We start from the raw sequence: 21,327 nt of genomic DNA on the forward strand, positions 1-21,327 counted from the left end.
TGTAAAACAACAGCTCTTTCATTGTACTGATGCTGCAGCTCACACTCTTGTATCTGATATTGAAGGAACATTTATGATACAAACAATGTCAGTGGATTTACAGATAAATATAGATATATTTATTGTTTGGAAATCTTTACTCTAGATCTGTCACATCACTGCTGTTGAATGTCTGAAAAATCAACGCACATATATGTAATATAAATGTACATATTGGGGCCTGCATGGCCTTTTCTGGTGCGCCATCTGCTGGTGAAAATAAGACAATGTATGCAAACGGGTAGGATACTCAGGGTGGCAAAATACCATAGTGGCAACCAAATTTAAATTATACAATGCAAAATTGGTTTCAAGCATAATTTTATTTTTAAGACTCATGCACCATGGTTACCAAACATAACAGTGTAAATGGAAAAATAATACCTATTTGTCTCTTATGGTAAGAAATAATTTTCAATGGTAAAAATTGCTCTCAAAATCCACATTAGCGAACTTTTTCTAGTGTTACTAAAATATATTGTCCAAAACTGCAGGCGGTTTGGAGAGACCATTCGAGGGTTCTCACTGCTCAATAAAAAGTAGCAATATACACAGAAAAATACATTTCATTATAAAACAAATTATTTAGCCATATCTACACAAAAAGCATTAAATTATTATAAGAGAAAGCAACTACAAAACTACTGCACACAGGCGAGTGACATCCTTTTAAGCCCCATTGTTGTCTACAACTGACCTATTATGAATTTATTTTTATTTTACGACACCTGTGTGCCATTTGTCAAAACTCCCTTTGCCATTGTAATGAAAAAAGACTTGAGGCCATCACAAACAAAAAGATTGTCTTGTTAAAAAAAAGACTCATATTTCTCATATTTCCTATATATGAAGCAGGTTCTTTTAAGAAAAATGCCTAAGAATATTACATTAAGTCTCAATCCCATCCAAATCCCATGGTCCCTCATGTCTCTATACACCCAATAAGCCAGGTCACATGTGGCGGTCATGAAGATGCAAACAAAACATCACAACAGTCTAAATTTGCTTTGGAAAAGGTTTTTTTTTAAATGACTACAAGGGCCTGGCACAATGAGTACTGGACATGAAACATACCTCTGTAACAGACTATAACCATAAGAGACCAGATGTGCATTAGAAGAAGACATCTTTCTTCAAATAAAGAGAGCCTGTAGAAAAAGATCTGAAAACAATACACAGAAACGTAATTGCATCAATCAGGTAAAAGGATTTAGATTATAAGACATGTTATTCACCTGTTACCCATTAAGAAAAAGTAACCTCGGTCTTAGTTACACCTAACAAACATAAGTCCCATACTTTCTGTGGTCACCTTTAGGAACAGGAATGTAACAGGGATTATAGCTGTTAGCTCTGCGAGGCTGCCCTCTAGTGAACTATAAAGGCTTAAGAAGTTGAAATGTTTGTATGTTTGGTAATTTACATCATCCACTGCACAGTATTATTAAATAGTGTTGAGTGAATTTGAGTGCAAACATACTGTACAGCACAGACAACTTGCATAAACCATGACAGTCCTAGTTTAACATATTTTACATACTTTGCTTTAGTGTATGCTGATAATATCATAGGCAAAAGGGTGTTTAAAACAAATACAAAATAGTCATGAGTACAATAATAGTGATTATGACCAGCCCATTTTCTCCTGTGGCCAACTGGTTGTTTGCTGTAGGGTGCTGGTGTTTTGTAGAAACACAGATCACAGGTATGTATCCTGCTCTGTGCTGTTAAGGCTTTGTGTGGATTGCTGAAGAGCAGAATCTTTGGCAGGGGGGAGGTCTGTTGGAGGTGCTGTCTGCTGGTGAGGTGAGTTTGTTTCAGTTTGTGGGGTGGTCTCTGGCACTGAGCTGCTTTCTTGAGGAGTACGTAGATCTGAGAGTGGCGGGTCACTGGAGGGCAGTGGGTAAGGATTAGGAATCTCCTCTGTGAGCTGCGATTTCTTAGTGCTCTTCTTCTTCATGCTCTTTTTCTCCTCCTTCTCCTTCTTCCGCTGGTGATTCGGCTGAGGCATCTCAAGTAAAATAGTGGGGTTTTGCTGCAGGTCCTGGCGCCTCGGTGGCTCAGCCAACATGATGAGCCGTGCTCCGTGCATCCTCGGTGGAGGTTTGAAATTTAATTCTCCACGGTTCTTTCTCCAGCGCTTGAGCTGGGTGTGATGCTCCCTTTCCACATCTCGTGCTGTCACTGGTACCTCAAGGATCTGCAACATGGAAAAGAGCCATCATAAGGTTATACTGTGCGTGCACCAAGAACAGTCATTGTTAGAAAATATAGTATGTCCCTTCCATCAGCCTAGGACTGCTGTGGATGAACTGTCAACAGTCAAGACATCCATGCTATGGGAGGGAGTGTTAGAACAAAGACTCAAAGCTTGGCAGACACTGGACAGCCAGGACTCATGTGTGCGACTGCAACTGATGCTCTTCATGTTCATGAAGCTTATTGCTCTCTGAATGTCTACAACATGCTCCAATGTTATACGACTTCTTGCCGTTAAAAGACTGTATCTTCAGGAAAACTTTGTATGAGCTTATGTACACTCCGGTTCATCCTGCCATATGTAATTCTAATTCTGTTGAAAAACTGTTAAGAAGCAACGAAGGATATTATTTAAATATAACACACAGAAAATCTAAAAAGACAAAGTGAAGTCTGAATTCGTATCAGAGGTCTTTGTCAGGTCTTATCTAGTGCTTTGGATTCAGTTTTCCTACTTCCAGAGCTGTGTCCCATCTTAGAGTCAGCATCCTTCACGTAGGTTTCATCATTGCTTAGTTTCAATCGCATCCTATTTTCTCCTTCAAATGCAACCGATTAATGTATCCTGTTTCTTTCCCTAAGGATCTACCTACTGAACCCAAACTATCCCAAGGTTTATTTTGTGCCTGTGCACACTGTGCAAACTATTAACTCTAACTATCAAAGGTGCTAGATGAGGAGGGGTGCCTGGTGAACGCAGGTCATCTTTCTAAGGCCCATACATTACAGTTTACATTTAAGTGACTATCGCTCGGGGTATCACCGATTTCCTTCATAATTTTTATGGACAAAATATTTTGGCAGGGGCAAATGAAGGTTCCAGTTTGGGGGCCACCCTGCTTTTTGCAGACTCAATGAGGTTGTGCTGGCCTCATCAAGCCGAGGTCTCCAGCTCTCAGTTGGAGCAGCCTAAGGTGGAAAATGAAGAACAGATGGATAGAGGGATGGACAGCAGTTGCTAGCAATAAGTGAACTGGACAACACGCCCTCACAAAAGAGTACGAGAGGTGTTCCATTTTCAAGGACTAAAATATCAGCCTTCCTACTTTTCTTTACTTCTTACTCTTTTTCTGGTGCAACTGGAACCACTACAAGTCAGAACACTGTGAGGTGATCAATAGAACTTACCTCTCGAACAAGGAAGCCCTCCTGCATGTATCGAGGCTCTATGGCCCTGAGGATCTCCATGGTTTCATACTGACCCTGGCAGGCCTTCAGCTTCTCACGAGTACCCAACATGCTCTTAAGCAACACTAAGCCCACACGAAAGATTATCTTCACTCCTAAAACAGGAACATTACCAGTTTTAAATGTGCAGACATGCTGTAGAACTGTTTCTGTATTTGTTGTCGTTACTGCAGGCACAATAATGAAAGTGGCTGTTACCGTCACAGAGGAACATGTCCCAGACACGCAGCACAGATGCCCAGGGCAGAGTTCTGGAGAAGGCGCACATAAACCATTCAGTCATGTAGAGGATGGGGTCAATGTTATGTTTCTGCAGATGCCTGAAGGCTAGCGGCGAGACGCGTCGCAGAAGAGCAAATAGGATCTCTCCATCTAACTGTATAGCTTCCTGAAAGAGACAGAGAAAATAAAAGCCACTGTATGCCCTGTGGTCTGGGCTGTCTGGGCTTGATGTTCATCCTTTATAGAGGTGGTCTAATCAGGATTTTTAGGGTCGATCACCATTCACCGATTTGTGTAAAATATTAATGGTCAAATATTAATCTCCACCAATCACTAATTGTGTACCCAAGCTTTACACAGCTAACTGATTCAGTTTTTTTCCGTTTACACACAACACAAGCAGGACCATTTTAAATGTTTAACCTATGCTACAGGACTACTACAGGACGGCCTAAGAGGACTGGCACGCAGGATGATCGGCACATTTATTGTCAGAAAGTTTTATTTTATCTCGTTCTGGTTATCTGGTTCCAAAATTGCTATAATTACGGTATTTATTTCTTTTGCTGATATTTCTTTTGGTTTCTTGCTGTAAAATTACCAGAAGTCAAAATGAAAATAGGGCACTTCCAGTTTAGTGGTGGACACACCGATAATATATTGAATGTTTTTGAAGCATTTATAAAAACAGAATAGTTTATATATAATTTATTAATATATCATTTAGCATATTTTATTATTTTATTCAACCATGAAAGCTTAGACAATACAATCACAGTGTGAGACAAAACAAAAAATGATTCCTGTGTTATTGTAATAAATAGTCATTCCTTTTGAAGTCAAACTAAGTTTAATCTGTCTGCATTTGCCTATACCTGCTGATATCATCATGCATGCTCTCATGAGTTTTATTCTCACCAGGCCAGGACTATAGTAGCCAGGCAGATACTTCTCACAGATTTGGACCAGCCCCCAGAATGCATCCTGTGAAAACAAATACAGAGGGTGTAAGAAAACTCAACATGTATTTGTCACCATTGCTTGTATCTGAGAACAAATTGTGCTCCACCTCCGTTATATATTTGGAAAAAACAAAGGATCTAAGTGGACTACGCTGTCAATGTAACGTTGTAGCCTCCACAGGCTACAATATCACATCATGCTTAGTCCAGAGCTATATACAGTCTATGATTATTCAGTCTCTGGAATACTTCTTGGATTTATCTGCATATGACATCATCTGCAGTTTAAATATATCCATGATTGCAAATCACAACAGGGCCCTACAAGTATTATAAAGTGTGGGTGGTTTCTTTTCATAGAAGGGTATCAAGTTTTAATGATATAATAGGGTACTAATTCTTCAGAGGAGCTTGTCTAGAATAAATGAGATGGTGTGTGTGGTGCACGGAAAACAGGTCATACCTCGGCAGGCATGTGCATAAGCAACACAGCAGCAATGGGAGCTTGAGCCTGGCAGTATCCCTCCTCTGGTCTGTATAGAGTGTAGGCCTTAAGAACACGGAACAGGTCCTGCTGTCTGCACAACATGTAGACAAACTACGTGTCAAACATAACATTCATCAATGTTCCATACATTAGACCTGGCGGGAGGGCCAAATTAGATAAGGCGAAAGTGTCCGAGGGCCAACAGTCCCTGATGTGCGTGATGTGTATGCTGGTATGTAATTTACACAGCAAACAAAATTTTAGCAATTTTTAAACATTTTAGCATTCGGATGAACAGGTTAAGAACATGCTATCTGACATGCTATTTGACTCTGCATTAGACTGTAACGTCAGAACACATCAGAAAGGCTTACCCGTGTCCTCCACGAGACACAAACATCTCATGAAATGGGAATTGTCGATGAAGATCTTTCTCAATCACATCTATCCATTTGGGGTCTCCTGGCTGCTTATCCAGCTCCTGACAAACCACATAAAGGACAGGTGAACACCCTGCACTACACAGAAAAGCACAAATGAGGATATTTATAAACCTTATTCAAAATAAAAAGCTGTATTATAAGCCTGACTAAATGCAAGGTAAAGTCTCCAGACTTACTCAAAAACCAACAGCGTTCTCAATGGGAGAGCAGTTTTTAATAACAATTTCAAATTAAATTAAAAAAATGAAATGAGCTTAAAATAATCACAAAAAGTGCTGTGAGGAGGAAGTGAAAAAAGCAGCTGTCTGACCGTAAACTTTCCTTGGTTCTGCTCTTTCTTGACCTTCCCCCCTGAAAGGTAGAGCCATGCACGGCTTCGCAGGGCAGGAGGAATTCCTTTCTGGCATCTCAGCCTCACCTGATCAGTAGAGGAACCAAGGTTAAGCAAATAAAGCTGTTTAAGGTGATAGCTTGATACACACCCAAAAAAGGCAGTCAGTGGTTTACAGTCATGTACTTGCCTCTTGGTATTGGTTCCTCCTTTTGAATGAGTGTGGACATATAAAATGCAGTTAAGCAGTTACACTCACAAACAGCTCACATTTAAATGCAACACAATATTTGCACTTCAAAATGTTCGTAATTAAATAAAAAATAAATAATTTCATACTGAACTAAAACAAGCCAGTGTTCATGGATTATAGAATAAATATTTGATCTTTGCCAACTGGTCATAATGAGACATGATTTTTTCCAGATTTGTGGTGCAGCACGTAGACAGGATGTGTAAGCATAAGCAATTCTTTCAGTGCTGATCAACTATGGAAGATGAACTATAAATCTATAATTCTGTAAATTTCAGAAAACATCAGGACACCTCTCTGCAAGCTGAACGACCAACAGCTGACAAGAATAGAAGTGGTTCTACAAAACAACAAAGGTAATGTTTTGTAATGGCCGTGTTAATCTTTCTGCCCTTAATTGAAATGAAATGTTGTGGAAGCACCTGAAGAAAGCAGTCCATGTGTAAATCTGTTATGTAGTGAGGAATGGACTAAAATTCCTCCAAGCTGTTTTGGGCGCCTCCTCAGCAGTTACTGGAAACATTTAGGTGTTGTTACACAAGGGGCCCGAGCAGAAACTGAAAGCAAAGGTTCACAACTTTTGCCACTCACAGATGTATAATGTTGGACCCAAGCAAATCTCAGTGTCATTGTTTGACTGGGTTTGTCTACTTTCAGTGAATGACAATGGACTGTTGTGTTGGAAAACGATTCTGCAGATACAGGGTATATTGTGAATGAACTGCACTGCATCATTTCTGGACAGTTGATTTTTTTAGTTCATATTTTTTAAACCTGTTTTTCCTATGTCTACCCCACTGTACACCTCTTCCTGCACAATGATTTGCAATCACATGAAAGGATCGGAAACTCTGACCTTCATGGCTTGACATGCAGACCAGCACTACAGGCTCTTAAGTACTGCTTGCCACTCGATTTGTAATAATCTCTCATGAGGTGCTTTGTACTCAGACAAGGATTGTCATGATAGCAGAATTTAGTAGTCAGTACCAATACCAGTAGGATTACATGATTCTCAATACCCTAAGCATAGAAATGGTATTCCTGCAACATAGTTTTTTCTTTAGCGTGTAAAGATAAACAATTGAAGGTGTGTACAGTCAGGTTCATAAATATTTAAACAATGATAGAGTTGTTTGTCTTCTGTGCACCACCACATTGAATGCTTTGAACATGAGGTCAAAAGAGGTGTCTATGCAAGTGAAGGAAGCTATCATCTGAACAGCAAGACAACTGAAGTGTAATGAGCCAAAACACTAGACAACACAACAACTACCCGAGAACTTCTTTCAAGGCAAAGAACTGAAAAGTCAGATGAGTGCCATTAGAGCTGCTGTTAGCTTATTAAGGACAAGACTGGCAGCTGCAGCGAAGACCTGGCAAATCATCTCAAGGTAGGAAAAGATTTTCTCATGTCCATGGGTTCAAGACTTCAGGCAGTCATCGACTGCAAGTGATGAGTGTCCGAGGATTAAAGGCTGTCCTTATGTTTGCAATTATGTTTGTTCCATTATATATGAGCCAGTAAAAGTGTGTGTCCATGAAAATGGCTGGTTCCTATATGGTTAATAGCACTCTTTTATCAAACCCTTGAATTAAAGCAGAAAGTCTTGACTTCACTTAGGTTTCTGAGTTACTGTGGTGGTAACCAGAGGCCAAATGCCAAAAAACTTATTACTGTACTTGAGTCTCATGGGAAGTCAACACAGCCCTCCCCAGTATCCAAGACTTTGATATGTCACAGGGCATGTGAGGTAATGAAATGATGGGTTGTGTCCTGGCTTGCTGCTGAGTGAGCTGCAGCTCTGAAATCATGTCAAACTGAACCAGCCAAGCAAGTGGAGCTGAAAACAACGTGTCCACAAAGTCTTGCCCTTGTGCAATCAAATACCTGAGGAATGCCATCTATAACGTTTAATTGTGCACATAGAAGTAAAAGCTGCTTTATGGAGACAACATGATACATTTTTAATAACAGCACCATCAAAACAAACACAAAACCTGACATTTTCTGTTATTAAGACTTGATGCTGACCTTATTAAATCTTTTTATCATCCACTTGTCCCAGTGGCTGAGCATGTCTAGCCACTTCACCTCCCTTTGTCTGAGAACCTCTGGAGGCACATCCTGAGCTCTGGGGGCAAAGTGGAGATGAAAAAAGATCAATTCAATATTTTGCACATTACATTTACAAATTGACAAAAGAATGATCAAGACCAGAAGCCTTTTGAATTTAGAAAACCGGAGCATGGGGCAAGTTCAAATTTGAAATATATCAACAAAATACAGTTATGAGGCAGACTCTTCTTTTGTGACGAACAAAATGACATCCTCAGATAGGAGCTTTGAGTACTATAATATCTGCATGTGGTAGTCAGTAAGCTCTGCAATGAGTCACAAAAAGCAACTACTTGTTTTGAGGAGGCTATAAAAGATACAAACGCAGATGTAGTAAATGTTTTTATGGCAAAGACTGTTAGACCTCAAAGAGCTACAGCCAGGATTTGTCTTCTTTATGAAGTGATTAAACTGAAATGACTGATGAAGGACTGCACATTATATTCTCCAACAGAAAAACTAATATAGGAAAGTCTTGTATACATCCTACATTACGTATGAGGTCTGATGCTTTACTAGGGTATGTAATTATCTCATCTGTGCAAGCCTGAAATTACAGGCTTTAAATGTCTTCAAAGAGCTTTCGTTTTTATTTAGGACTGCGTCTTTCTGTCAGAAGTGTAGGCATGTGGATAGGTGTAACAAAATGTCCTACACCTAACTTCATCTTCATAAGCAAGCACTACAGCAAAGAGTAAGTTTAAACCCTCGTTTTGTGACAATACCGTTATGCCAAAAGAGGCCATCTAGTAAAGGGGGCACTGAAACTGTGGACCCCAAGTCTGCCAAAACCTCACGAAACAGGAAACTCCAAGACTGCTTGTGCTTGGCTTTAAACTACTTCTTCCACTGTTTCAGGACTGTCATGTACTCTTTAACACGCAGTGAACTTGCAATAACCATTCTAACCGTGAAACATCTTTCATAAAGGATCATGAAACAGTTTTATTGTCAACTGACAAACAGAAAGCAGCTTCCCACAACATGAAGCTGATGGGGTGGTAGTAGCAGTAATTACACAATAATCATGGAACTTATTCCCAATCCAAGTCATTCAAGCCTCTTGCGTTCACATGAAACAAACTGTGGCATTTGTGCCACGCAGCTAGCTCGGACTGTTCAGACACCACAACACTTCAGTCATCGCTAACTCCAACCCACACACACCCTGCTGATAAATGTAACTCACACACTTTAGTTAGTGACAAACAGTTGAAGTAAACTAGAACGAATCACTGTGAAAGTTCAAACAAACTTACGATTCCTCCGTGTACTGCTGCGCACCACCAATAAATCCGTATTTATCGGTCTGCCTGTCGCTGGTGAAGCCGTTGATCTCCGAGTCGGATCCCAAAGAGCTTTCATCGTCAATGTGACTGCTGCTGATTGTCCTGATGCTCCTTGTGTCCACTGATTGACGACCGTTTTCAATTTTGGCCATTATAGCAAGGAAGCTAACCGGCTAGCCAGGATAGCTAACGTCAGCAAGCTTGATGACAGCACCAAGCCAATCTGCTACACTGCATATGTAGTCAAATAAAACTGCACTGGCACCATGATATCTCGAGGGACAAACTCTGGAAATACTGCCTCCAAATTATATTTGCTAACGTTACGGTAAAACATTACAGCACATCCAATAGTTTACAAGTTAGCAAGCTAGGGTTGACTAACGCTTGGTCAAAATGTAACATTAGCTGGGCTAAGGGTGGCTTGCTAACGTGAAGTTTGACTTTACTGCTCGTACCAACAGCCTGAAAGAACTTCTTTATAAAACCTACCTTCAGCCATCTAACAGTACGAGTCTCATGCCGCTACGACAGGTCATTTACCCGACTACTCTGATACCTTCGGCTAACGGTGGCCTGGGGCACCGTCCTGTCATCCCGAGTGTGTTGGACAGATGTGCCTCGGCTAGCAGCACAGTCCGCTGTCCTGGGTGGCTTCTGCCGTCGTAGGACTTTTGCTGCCCCCTGGTGGCTGCTTTGGAAGTAGGAAGTTCATTGTTTTCTCAACTTGGCCCTCTAAAACTAAATGCTGTCATGCGCTTGAAAGCCTGCTCACGATCATGTGACATGCATACATATGGCTAATAACATTCCACTTAATAAGTTTCCAACGAAATAATATAGATTTGTATTCCTTTATTTAAGTGAATGGACGTGTGTGTGAAAGACTACATGTTTCTATGTTACCCATCAGTGTTACTCATGAATAACTGTAGAGTTCAACTGAAAGTATGAAACCATGTTGACCAGAAACTGCAATTCATTTCACAGGTTTTTTACACCAAACCATGAACAATGCAAAATAAATTCAAATATTACCAAACTAACATTCAATGACATAATGACGAAACATCATGTTTCCATCTCGGAGTATGGCTCACTTCTTCCGTCCACCTCTCTCCTTCAGAGCCAAATGAATGACTGAACCGTTGCTCATGTTGTAATAAGCCAGGGAGTTGGAATCTTTGATGAAAATGCCCTAAAATAAAATCCACCAAAAACAATATTTTCAACATAGGCATTTAGAATAATGCAAATGAAAAGGTATGTTTGATCAGAGTCAATGTAAGAGTCTACCTCATACTGTAACTTCTGTTTGCCTGCTGGCATGCCCGTAGCCTCATGGATTTTCACTTTAATAACAGACACCTGTAGAGACATACATTTACACGTCAATGAGTATCAGTAGGCATACTTTCCTCAATAAAAAGAAAAAAATCCCACGTCTGCATACCTGGTCTGTGAGTGGGACGGTGAAATTTAGTATTTGACCACTTAGCTTCCATTCAGTCTTGTCCTGCATGTTGGGCACCTGTACTTTGACAGCCACGGGACCCTGGAGATAGAAAAACGCATATCAGAGGTAAAATATAACATTGATCTGGCAATATTAATATTACAGCTAATAAGTTAGCTGCACAAGCCATCTGTTGTCTTGTCTTTGTTTGTATGCATTGTGTGTCGGCTCGGGCCTGTTTCATAAAGCAGGACAAGTGTCTCTTAGTATGTTCAGCAGTTCTGAAATGAGGGAAACCTCGAGTAAACTGTTTCAATAATGGAGGCAAGTTAATCCCTAGATCAGGGGTGGGCAATTATTTTATTGCGAGGGCCACAGACTTCCACAAGAAAAGCAAAGGGCCACTTTTTAATAAAGAATAATGTAAATTAGAGACCACTGGCACAGTATCTACCTTTATATACTTGTTATCGTTCATCATTGTACGAGTCATTTGCTTTCATTTACTGGTTACTTCTCTGTCCTCTCCCTACCCATGTCTTCTTTGAGTGTGTTCGGTTCTATGTTGAAACACACTCCCACACACAGTGCAGAGCAGCACAGGTGATGTGAAGATATTTTTACTGAAGAAAACCATTAGAATTAAAGCTGCAAGCAGCATTGCGGGCCCTCGCGCACCTTGCGATCCGTGGGGTCATCGCAGTCTTCTCTCCTATGCTCGCGTCTCCTATACTCTCCTGTGCTATGCTCTCCTCCTCTCATTTCCACAGATATACAACAAACACATGTTTACAACCAAACTTTCCTGCTACCAGTAGGTGGCGCTATGACCGTATCATCCTATTAGCATATATATCTGTTTAGACTCGGCTCCATGGCAGTACTGTAAGATTTTGTCCACATTGCATAAAGTATATGGGTAGTACTGCATAAAACACAGCGAGTTCCTTTGTAATGGCGAATGGTCAACTTTGAGGCCACTCCCCCGCCACACGGTAATACTTTTGAAAGAGTTTTGGAATGCGTCTATTCCCTATGGTGTCCTGAGTGGACACAGTGAATTTCAGCTCAATTGCATGAAGTATGTGAGGCGTGAAAAGTTTTGAAGCAGGGTCACAAATAGGCAAAAAATGGCCACAAAAGTCAAAATGGTGGACTTCCTGTTGGGTTTGGAGGGGGGGTTCAAGAGACTTTTTTGTGCGTCTTGGGGTGATACACATGTGTGCTAGTTCTCATGATCCTGTGTCAAACTGGCCAGCGGGGCTACGCATTAGGGCAATAAATACAGTGAGTTCCTTTGTAATGGCGAATGGTCAAGTTTGAGGCCACGCCCCCGCCACACCGTCAGACTTTTGTAAGAGTTTTTGAATGCGTCTATTCCCTATGGTGTCCTGAGTGGACACAGTGAGTTTTAGCTCATTTGGAGGAAGTATGCGAGGCGTGAAAAGTTTTGTAGGAGGGTCACAAATCGCCAAAAATTAACAGAAATTTCAAAATTGCGGACTTCCTGTTGGGTTTGGAGGGGGGGTCCAAGAGACTTTTTTGTGCATCTTGGGGTGATACACATGTGTGCCAATTTTCATGACCCTACTCAAAACAGGCCAGGGGGGCAGGCAGAAAAACCTATGAAAACACAACATTTTGTGTAGCCAGTAGGTGGCGCTCTGTCAAAGCCTCAATATTGTTGTATAGATGTGTTTAGGGTCAGACTCTGATCATACATGTGACATTTGGTACAGATCGGACAGAAAACGAAGAAGTTATAGAGACTTTCTGTGTCCTCAGAAATGGTCAAACTTTGAGGCCACGCCCCGGCCACACCGTAAGACTTTTGTAAGAGTTTTGGAATGCGTCTATTCCCTATGGTGTCCTGAGTGGACACGGCGAATTTCAGCTCAATCCGTTGAAGTATGCGAGGCGTGAAAAGTTTGGCAGCAGGGTCACACATCGCCAAAAATGGCCACAAACCTTCAAATGGCGGACTTCCTGTTGGGTTTGGAGGGGGGGTCCAAGAGACTTTTTTGTGCGTCTTGAGGTGATACATATGTGTGCCAATTTTCATAATCCTGTGTCAAACCGGCCAGAGGGGCTACGCGTTGGGGGCGCTATAGAGCCATTTTTATATGTGCATTTCAAAAGTCAGCAAATTTCAAAATTTTTCGGGCGAATGAATTTTTCTACCAAGTTTGGTGAGTTTTTGGGCATGTTAAGGCCTCCAAAAATGCGATCTCGGAGGGGGAAAAAAAAAAAAAATTAAAGCTGCAAGCAGCATTGCGGGCCCTCGCGCACCTTGCGATCCGCGGGGTCATCGCAGTCTTCTCTCCTATGCTCTCGTCTCTTATACTCTCCTGTCCTATGCTCTCCTCCTCTCATTTCCACGGATATACAACAAACACATGTTTACAACCAAACTTTCCTGCTACCAGTAGGTGGCGCTATGACCGTATCATCCCATTAGCATATATATTTGTTCAGACTCGGGTCCATAGCAGTACTGTAAGATTTTGTCCACATTGCATGAAGTATATGGGTAGTACTACATAGAATAGAGCGAGTTCCTTTGTAATGGCGAACGGTCAACTTTGAGGCCACTCCCCCGCCACACGGTAATACTTTTGAAAGAGTTTTGGAATGCATCTATTCCCTATGGTGTCCTGAGTAGACACAGTGAATTTCAGCTCAATTGCATGAAGTATGTGAGGCGTGAAAAGTTTTGAAGCAGGGTCAAAAATAGGCAAACAATTGCCACAAAAGTCAAAATGGCGGACTTCCTGTTGGGTTTGGAGGCGGGGTCCAAGAGACTTTTTTGTGCGTCTTGGGGTGATACACATGTGTGCTAATTTTCATGAACCTGTGTCAAACTGGCCAGCGGGGCTACACATTAGGGCAAAAAATACAGGGAGTTCCTTTGTAATGGCGAATGGTCAACTTTGAGGCCACGCCCCCACCACACCGTAAGACTTTTGTAAGAGTTTTGGAATGCGTCTATTCCCTGTGGTGTCCTGAGTGGACACAGTGAATTTCAGCTCAATTGCATGAAGTATGTGAGGCGTGAAAAGTTTTGAAGCAGGGTCACAAATAGGCAAAAAATGGCCACAAAAGTCAAAATGGTGGACTTCCTGTTGGGTTTGGAGGGGGGGTCCAAGAGAGTTTTTTGTGCGTCTTGGGGTGATACACATGTGTGCAAATTTTCATGCTCCTGTGTCAAACTGGCCAGCGGGGCTACGTGTTAGGGTAAAAAATACAGGGAGTTCCTTTGTAATGGCGAATGGTCAACTTTGAGGCCACGCCCCCGCCACACCGTCAGACTTTTGTAAGAGTTTTTGAATGCGTCTATTCTGTATCGTGTCCTGAGTGGACACAGTGATTTTCAGCTTGATTGGATGAAGTATGCGAGGCGTGAAAAGTTTTGTAGCAGGGTCACAAATCGCCAAAAATTAACAGAAATTTCAAAATGGCGGACTTCCTGTTGGGTTTGGAGGGGGGGTCCAAGAGACTTTTTTGTGCGTCTTGGGGTGATAAACATGTGTGCCAATTTTCGTGACCCTACTCAAAACAGGCCACAGGGGCAGGCAGAAAAACCTATGAAAACACAACATTTTGTGTAGCCAGTAGGTGGCGCTCTGTCAAAGCCTCAATATTGTTGTATAGATGTGTTTAGGGTCAGACTCTGATCATACATGTGACATTTCGTACAGATCGGACAGAAAACGAAGAAGTTATAGAGACTTTCTGTGTCCTCAGAAATGGTCAAACTTTGAGGCCACGCCCCGGCCACACCGTCAGACTTTTGTAAGAGTTTTGGAATGCGTCTATTCCCTATGGTGTCCTGAGTGGACACGGCGAATTTCAGCTCAATCCGATGACGTATGCGAAGCGTGAAAAGTTTGGCAGCAGGGTCACACATCGCCAAAAATGGCCACAAACCTTCAAATGGCGGACTTCCTGTTGGGTTTGGAGGGGGGGTCCAAGAGACTTTTTTGTGCGTCTTGAGGTGATACATATGTGTGCCAATTTTCATAATCCTGTGTCAAACCGGCCAGAGGGGCTACGCGTTGGGGGCGCTATAGAGCCATTTTTATATGTGCATTTCAAAAGTCAGCAAATTTCAAAATTTTTCGGGCGAATGAATTTTTCTACCAAGTTTGGTGAGTTTTTGGGCATGTTAAGGCCCCCAAAAATGCGATCTTAGGGGGGGAAGGAAAAAAAAAAATGAAAAATAATAATCCTAAGGGTTTCAATAGGGCTCTTGCACCATTCGGTGCTCGGGCCCTAATAATCCTAAGGGTTTCAATAGGGCTCTTGCACCATTCGGTGCTCGGGCCCTAATAATAATCCTAAGGGTTTCAATAGGGCTCTTGCACCATTCGGTGCTCGGGCCCTAATTAAACGGTAATGTTAAAATGCATGTTGCATTTTATCTGCTCTTACAATGTGCTTTTTAAGAGCAGATGACTGCGGTAACATCTTCCATGGGGATTCCTCATGCTTTACCGTACATTTCAACATAAATCATGGAGGCTGAATTAGTTTACAGGAAGTTACATACGTTTATGTAGGGAGGTTTAGCAGCTGTCGGCCACAGGAGCTACATCAACATGAATTTAATTTTAGGTTTAATATTTTACCTGTTTTCACCTCTGATACTTTTATGAGTTATTAAATACTAAACCTCTTAACTCAGAGTTGACTGAACTAATGCAAATCAGCTGTACTGAAACCAGTAACTCAGGATTATTCCACTCAGAGTTAACATTAAAACTTTGCTGAAGCTCCTTAATGAAACAGACCCAGGTCATTGATTGCAGTACAAAAAACAAACAAACATAATGAAACCATAACAGTGCCAACAAACCTTGTTTCTACGAAGGAACTCATCCTCTGGAATAAGGTTGTCCTCTGTCTTCATCTTCTTGCTCACTGGCTCATCCTCATGGGGTGGAGGCGGGTGGGAAGGTGGTGCTGGAGCAGAGCTTGGTGGTTGTGGTACAGGAGGTGCAGGGACAAAGGCTGGATGAAGAAAAACATTGGTTAAATTTTAGACAAGAAAACACGAATGAATACTTAAGTTTCTCTTTACTTTCAGGACAGGACAGGTGTTTGGGAAAATGTAACTTACCCGCTGGAACAACCATGGGCGGTGGTCTGGGGGCCATGATTTGTGGTCCTGATGGTGGCATGGGAACCACATTGATGCGGGGAGCAGGAATCATGGGTGGCATAGGTGCTATAACTTGCCCTGGTGCGAGGCGCACCACAGGAGCCACAGGCGGTCTTGGAATTACAGGCACAGCAGACAAAAGAGTGGTGCGCACTGGAGGTGCAACCTGTTCAACAGCTTCATTAGTGCATTCTGAAATCTATACAGGATATACACTTTTCTGTATGATAGTAACTTACAGAGGAGGGGGGACGAGGTACTGCTGTCACAGGAGGACTAGGTTTAGGCAAAACAGCCGCAGAGGAGGGAATGGGAGGCTGGTGATGAATTTCAGTTGGCTTGCTTGGGCCAATTTTCTCCTTAGTGTCATCCTCTCCCACCAGTCCCTTGGCTTTGTGAATGGCTTCAATCTGCTCCTGCAGGGTGATGTTGGCCTGTGCTGCCTGCTGTGTACGAGCCATACTTCCAGAGTGGCCATCCCATGTAACCTGAAGAGGAGGAGAGGTGGAAAAGCTCAAAATTAACATCAACAAATCAAGTTTCATTTATTCCTGGGGTTTAAATTTCACCTGTAATATACACCCATAATGTTCTCACCTTCTCTTCTGGCTTCTGGATTTCTTCTTCACCAATCTTCTTACCGATGGCTGTCTCTTCCACACCAAAGATATCAGTACGCCTTTCAGCCAGTTGTTTCAAGCTGCTCTCAATATCCAGACCAGGAGCATAAACTTCATCCTCCGTCTGTCTCTCTCTGATGCTGCGGTCTCTTTGTTCCAACCAGCGTGGATCCAGCAGACCAATACGCATGTGCTCTTGCATCTTACTGGCAGGTATCTTCTCACCAGTGATTGGTGATATAAGGTACTCATCTGGAGCTGAAACTGATGGCTGAGGCTTTGAAGCTGTAAAGAAATAAAGGATATGGTAAAACCGTGTAATAATATTTTGTTATCCACTTGATATTCTCGCCTCAAAGAAAACAAGTTACCTTTGGGGTCATAATCTTTGCGAATAATAACCTGGTCTGGAGTTGGGGGCAGTGGAGGTGGCATTGGGTTGTCTGGAGGCAGAGGAGCCTTCATGCCATCATCGTCATCATCAGATCCCTAATGAAAGCAGCATGGAAGGAATGAATGATATTCCAAGCACCGATTTTACTTTTTCAAATAAAGGGTTACATTGCAATGGATTCTAAAACAGGACAAAAAAGTTTATAATAAGACAGCAATTATTGACTTCCATCATTCCTAACCTCATCCATGTCTTGCAATTGGGTGTCTTGATCAGGTTGTGAAGGATGGCCTTCACCCCGATCCTCACGGTCCTCTTCATCTTCACTCTCAACCTCCATCTCCACCTCCTCACTCTCTCCATACTTCTCATAACGCTCCTGGATAAGAATGCGAGCGCCAAGCTCCTCTGGTGTGGTTGGTGGGGGGAAGTGGCCTTGAGAAAAAGAGATGTTCTTAAAGATTACTGATTCTAGCCCATTTAGGGACTTATAAAAGTTGTTTGATATTACCTTGTTCATTAGGTTGGAAATCAACTGTCTCTACAACTACAAAGTCATGCCAGTCAATTTGGGCATATGCCACTCGTTCTTTCTCTCTTTCCTCTTCCTCTTTCTTCCTCTCACGCTCCTGGAACTTTGCCCACTCAACACGGTATCTCACCTGATGGGTGTGCAAACAGACACACATTTAACACGAGAAACAAACTATTGAGTGTGTATACTGACACATTGTTTAAGGAAATTACCTGATCCATAACCTCTTTTGGATTCTCAGCTTCTCTCTTGAGTTTGGCCAGTAGGCCTTTAGGAGGTATCAGAATCTGTGAGACCAGATCAAGATTTGGATCACCAACCAAATAAAGAGTACCAATAATCACACACAAACACCAGCAGATTTTGTCAGCTCACCTTAGTGTACTGCTCAACCAGTTTAGTGAAGTAGTTGAAGAGGCTGTGCTGTGGTCGCAGAAAATCAAACTGGTAGTTCCTTTGTTCTTTCTGCATGAGCTGAGTAAGAAACTGGCGGCCATTGCGAGCGACAAACTGGGCAGTGAGCTTAACAACATCAAGATCAAAAGCTGAGATTGACGGAGGATCTGCAATGAACTCATATTCAGGGGGTGGTTCTTTAGGGACCACTGTCTCCTGAATCACCTGTGACTGCACCTATTAATAAAAACAACATAGTAGTTACAACCAATATATAAAGAAATAAAGTAGACTGAAAAACATGTCCTTACTTTCTGAGGAAGCTGCTGGGACTGCTGCATGGTCTGCTGCATGACTTTAGGTACAGCTGCAGATGGCTCTTGTGCTTTGCCCTCCTTAAATTCATTGACCTTGTGACGGTAGTAGGCATGGTAAGGGTCATTAGGGTTGAGGAAATTAAACTTTGGATTATTGATCTCATTCTGACGGATTCTTGCTTCAAACTCGGGCCCATTCCTGAAAAACGACAAGACATTAGGTTTACCACAGCCACAACTGTTAAGCTGAGTCTTAGCTATACAGATCTGACACATATGAAGACACAAACCTGGCAACAAAGCTCGCCGTCTTGTCAACAATATTTCGGACTTCAGGAGGTGGATATATGATACCAACAATCGGCTTAGTGGCAGGGGTTTCTTCTGCGGGGGCATCATTCTGTAAAAAGTGCATTTGTTAGGCTGTAATTAAAATAAGTATGTGAAACCATCCAAAACTAAAGCATCCACTGCAATAACAATACTACAGTGACCATCACTGTGGATATTTTAATACCTTACCCGCTGTGTTTTTTTTAAATAATCACGAGGGTGAAAAACACTTAAGATTAAGATATCAGTTTTAAAGATGCCACTTTCAGTGATTATGGAGAAGACCTTTAACTTTTGACTTTCTTGCATCAAATGTGATTTGTGTTACACGGTCCTCAAAACTCGCTGATTGTACACGGATCGTACCACACTGCTAACAGCTGCTAGCTTAGAGCGGTTACCTTGTTGGATTCCGGCTGAATGATCTGAACAGGCCCGGGCGGCATGGCTGCGACGTTTTATACGAGCCGAAGTGACCTGAAATGCCTAACCAAGGAAGAAGAGTATGTACTTTATAAAACCGTTTCCGACTATTAACTTTGTGAGAACATCAATCTATAACATCATACAGGCCAACATTTGCCGTGGATGAATACTTACTGCGTCGCGTTGTCGTTGACCCAATGGAGGGAAATTACTTCCGGAAACACGCCGCAAAGCATTATGGGACTTAGAGTTAGTTGTCATGGAGATTCAGTACCAACAATCCACACCTGGCCACACGTCATTTTCTCTCCATCTCAGGCAGAAATATATAAGTTGGACTCTAAAACATGAGCCAGTTACTGGGTCGACATGACTGTATCGAAAACCTGCGGAAAGACCTGGTCGACCTTCAGGGTGCGATTGTGGACGTGTTTTCCAGAATTGGACCGGTCAGCTTTTCCTCCTGGAAGTTCCCCGACAAACTCTCCTGCAATCTCGATATGGTAGCTTTGCTGGACCAGTACGACTTTGTAGAAGGGGAGGTCTCATTCAATCAGCATTCCCACATTGTGTTACTGGAGCTGGTGATTGACAGGTAATACACACTTTACACTGCCTAAAATACGTCAAGCCTTTTTGAACACGTGTATTTTCTGCTCTTCTGCCTGAACAAGACTACTGCTGCTTCTACAAAGCTTCAACGCTTATATTGAGCATCTGACGGGCAACGACAGGAGAGAGAGAAAGAAGAAAGGATGTCTGTCAGTTGGTCTAGTAGCCAGAAACTATTGGAGTAATTTAGTTCAACTTGCCATCATTAAGGTATCATTAAGGCAAAAGAATATACATATTGCCAAAAAAGTAAAAGCTAGCTTATAGCCTGCATCTCTTTATTCTATGTCTTTTCTTTTTTTAGGATATCTGCAGAGACATAAATCAACAAACAAAGACATTTGAATGCGAAAGGACAGAAACACCTGTCACCTCCCAGACAAACTCAAGGAGTGACTTTCGCAGTTCATCTGCTTGGTCTTCAGCGAGTACGCTTAGATTCTTACCACAGAACCATGTACCCCCCAGTCCCACCCACAGCACCACTTCCCCTTTTATAGCTGACAGACATAATGTGAGCTGCCAGACAGTACAGTCGTCTCTCATTCCCTGCGATGCGTGTCATAAAGTGCAATCCAGTTTGAAAAAGACAGGAGATGCTTTAGTAGATCTGTTTCAGAGTGAGGGGCTCCCTTCATCTCTGCAGCCTCTCTTAGCAGCTATGGAGGACACCCAGGAACTGGGACATATGACAGCAGGTGATGTTGCCCAGTGGGCCAACCAGCAGGTCAGGGACATGCATCATTTGCAGAAACATCTTCAAGATGTGCAGGGTACACTTCAGCCTCTGAAAGAGCGACTGGCAACAGCAGAAACAGAACGACAGAAATTCAGGACCCAGCTGGACAAAACGAAAAAAGAGTTTAAGCAAGAGATTGAAAAACACCAAGCAAACATCGTTCAGCTGGAATTTTCACTGCGGAAAGCAGAGAGATCCATCAAAGAAACAGAACAACGTCTGCAAGAAGAGCAACAGCAACTGAAAAGAGGTGCAGTAAACTTTTAATTAACAGTGTGTGAATTCATTAAGATCATATTTACAGTTAATATTTTGTAACAGAAACATTGTCAATGGAAAAGAACAATTTCAAATTGAAGGAGACACTGGCATTGCAACAAGACACTTTACAAACTCTTGGTAAGATTTCATTCACTATTACCCTGTCAGTTCTAATATTTGAGTACACGTGAAATAATACTTTGTTGTGTTTGTTAGAGCGCGAGAAGAATGTGCTAGAAGAGAAAGTAAAGAATTTGCAAATAGAAGTCGAGACTTGTTGTAAACTACAACACAGGATCCACCAGTTGGAGAATAACGTTTCTGACACTCAACTCCTTCTTGACAAGGAGAACGCCAAGTACCAGAGTGCTTGCCGTCAGCAGGAGGTCAGTGTCACAGCAAAGAGTTCAATATTTGTTGTGTTCAGCTGGAAACTTTTATCATTTCATGTAGAAATCTGTCACACAACATTTTTTTTATTGTAC

At 42.0% G+C, this 21,327-nt stretch overlaps 3 protein-coding genes across 3 annotated transcripts; 1 reads left to right on the plus strand and 2 right to left on the minus strand.

Moving 5' to 3' along the window:
* Nucleotides 1-1,040: 1,040 nt before the first annotated feature.
* Nucleotides 1,041-9,744, minus strand: LOC114441351 (TBC1 domain family member 10A-like). Its single transcript, XM_028414239.1, has 9 exons — nt 9,563-9,744; nt 8,220-8,319; nt 5,911-6,018; nt 5,532-5,638; nt 5,134-5,248; nt 4,627-4,692; nt 3,685-3,874; nt 3,427-3,581; nt 1,041-2,239 (listed from the first exon to the last, which is right to left on the minus strand). Exons 1-9 carry the CDS (start codon nt 9,742-9,744, stop codon nt 1,739-1,741), a joined length of 1,524 nt encoding a protein of 507 aa, XP_028270040.1. The 3' UTR covers nt 1,041-1,738.
* Nucleotides 9,745-10,432: 688 nt separating this feature from the next.
* sf3a1 (splicing factor 3a, subunit 1) lies at nt 10,433-19,457 on the minus strand. The gene is made up of 16 exons (XM_028415144.1): nt 19,405-19,457; nt 19,206-19,290; nt 18,762-18,871; nt 18,466-18,670; nt 18,134-18,391; nt 17,971-18,045; nt 17,735-17,885; nt 17,465-17,658; nt 17,201-17,318; nt 16,807-17,114; nt 16,449-16,697; nt 16,168-16,375; nt 15,904-16,058; nt 11,046-11,147; nt 10,889-10,960; nt 10,433-10,790 (listed from the first exon to the last, which is right to left on the minus strand). Exons 2-16 carry the CDS (start codon nt 19,248-19,250, stop codon nt 10,689-10,691), a joined length of 2,352 nt encoding a protein of 783 aa, XP_028270945.1. The 5' UTR covers nt 19,251-19,290; nt 19,405-19,457; the 3' UTR covers nt 10,433-10,688.
* Nucleotides 19,458-19,530: 73 nt separating this feature from the next.
* Nucleotides 19,531-19,829, plus strand: ccdc157 (coiled-coil domain containing 157). Its single transcript, XM_028414073.1, has one exon. The coding sequence runs from the start codon at nt 19,578-19,580 to the stop codon at nt 19,827-19,829; it is 252 nt and encodes an 83-aa protein (XP_028269874.1). The 5' UTR covers nt 19,531-19,577.
* The last annotated feature ends 1,498 nt before the right edge of the window (nt 19,830-21,327 follow it).

The sequence above is a fragment of the Parambassis ranga genome, chromosome 9, assembly GCF_900634625.1.
Source record: "Parambassis ranga chromosome 9, fParRan2.1, whole genome shotgun sequence".
Lineage (NCBI taxonomy): Eukaryota > Metazoa > Chordata > Actinopteri > Ambassidae > Parambassis > Parambassis ranga.

What these genes read in the sequence shown, in the direction of transcription:
- LOC114441351 (XM_028414239.1), bottom strand. Translation starts at nt 9,744, where the DNA reads ATGGCCAAAATTGAAAACGGTCGTCAATCAGTGGACACAAGGAGCATC. An exon ending in GCTACTATAGTCCTGGCCTG is followed by an intron (nt 3,875 to 4,626) that starts GTGAGAATAAAA and finishes TGTCTCTTTCAG; the next exon opens with GAAGCTATACAGTTAGATGG. An exon ending in AGGGCTTCCTTGTTCGAGAG is followed by an intron (nt 2,240 to 3,426) that starts GTAAGTTCTATT and finishes TCCATGTTGCAG; the next exon opens with ATCCTTGAGGTACCAGTGAC.
- ccdc157 (XM_028414073.1), top strand. Translation starts at nt 19,578, where the DNA reads ATGAGCCAGTTACTGGGTCGACATGACTGTATCGAAAACCTGCGGAAA.
- sf3a1 (XM_028415144.1), bottom strand. Translation starts at nt 19,250, where the DNA reads ATGCCGCCCGGGCCTGTTCAGATCATTCAGCCGGAATCCAACAAG. An exon ending in TGGTTGAGCAGTACACTAAG is followed by an intron (nt 18,046 to 18,133) that starts GTGAGCTGACAA and finishes CTGGTCTCACAG; the next exon opens with ATTCTGATACCTCCTAAAGG. An exon ending in CAAAGATTATGACCCCAAAG is followed by an intron (nt 17,115 to 17,200) that starts GTAACTTGTTTT and finishes ATTTCTTTACAG; the next exon opens with CTTCAAAGCCTCAGCCATCA.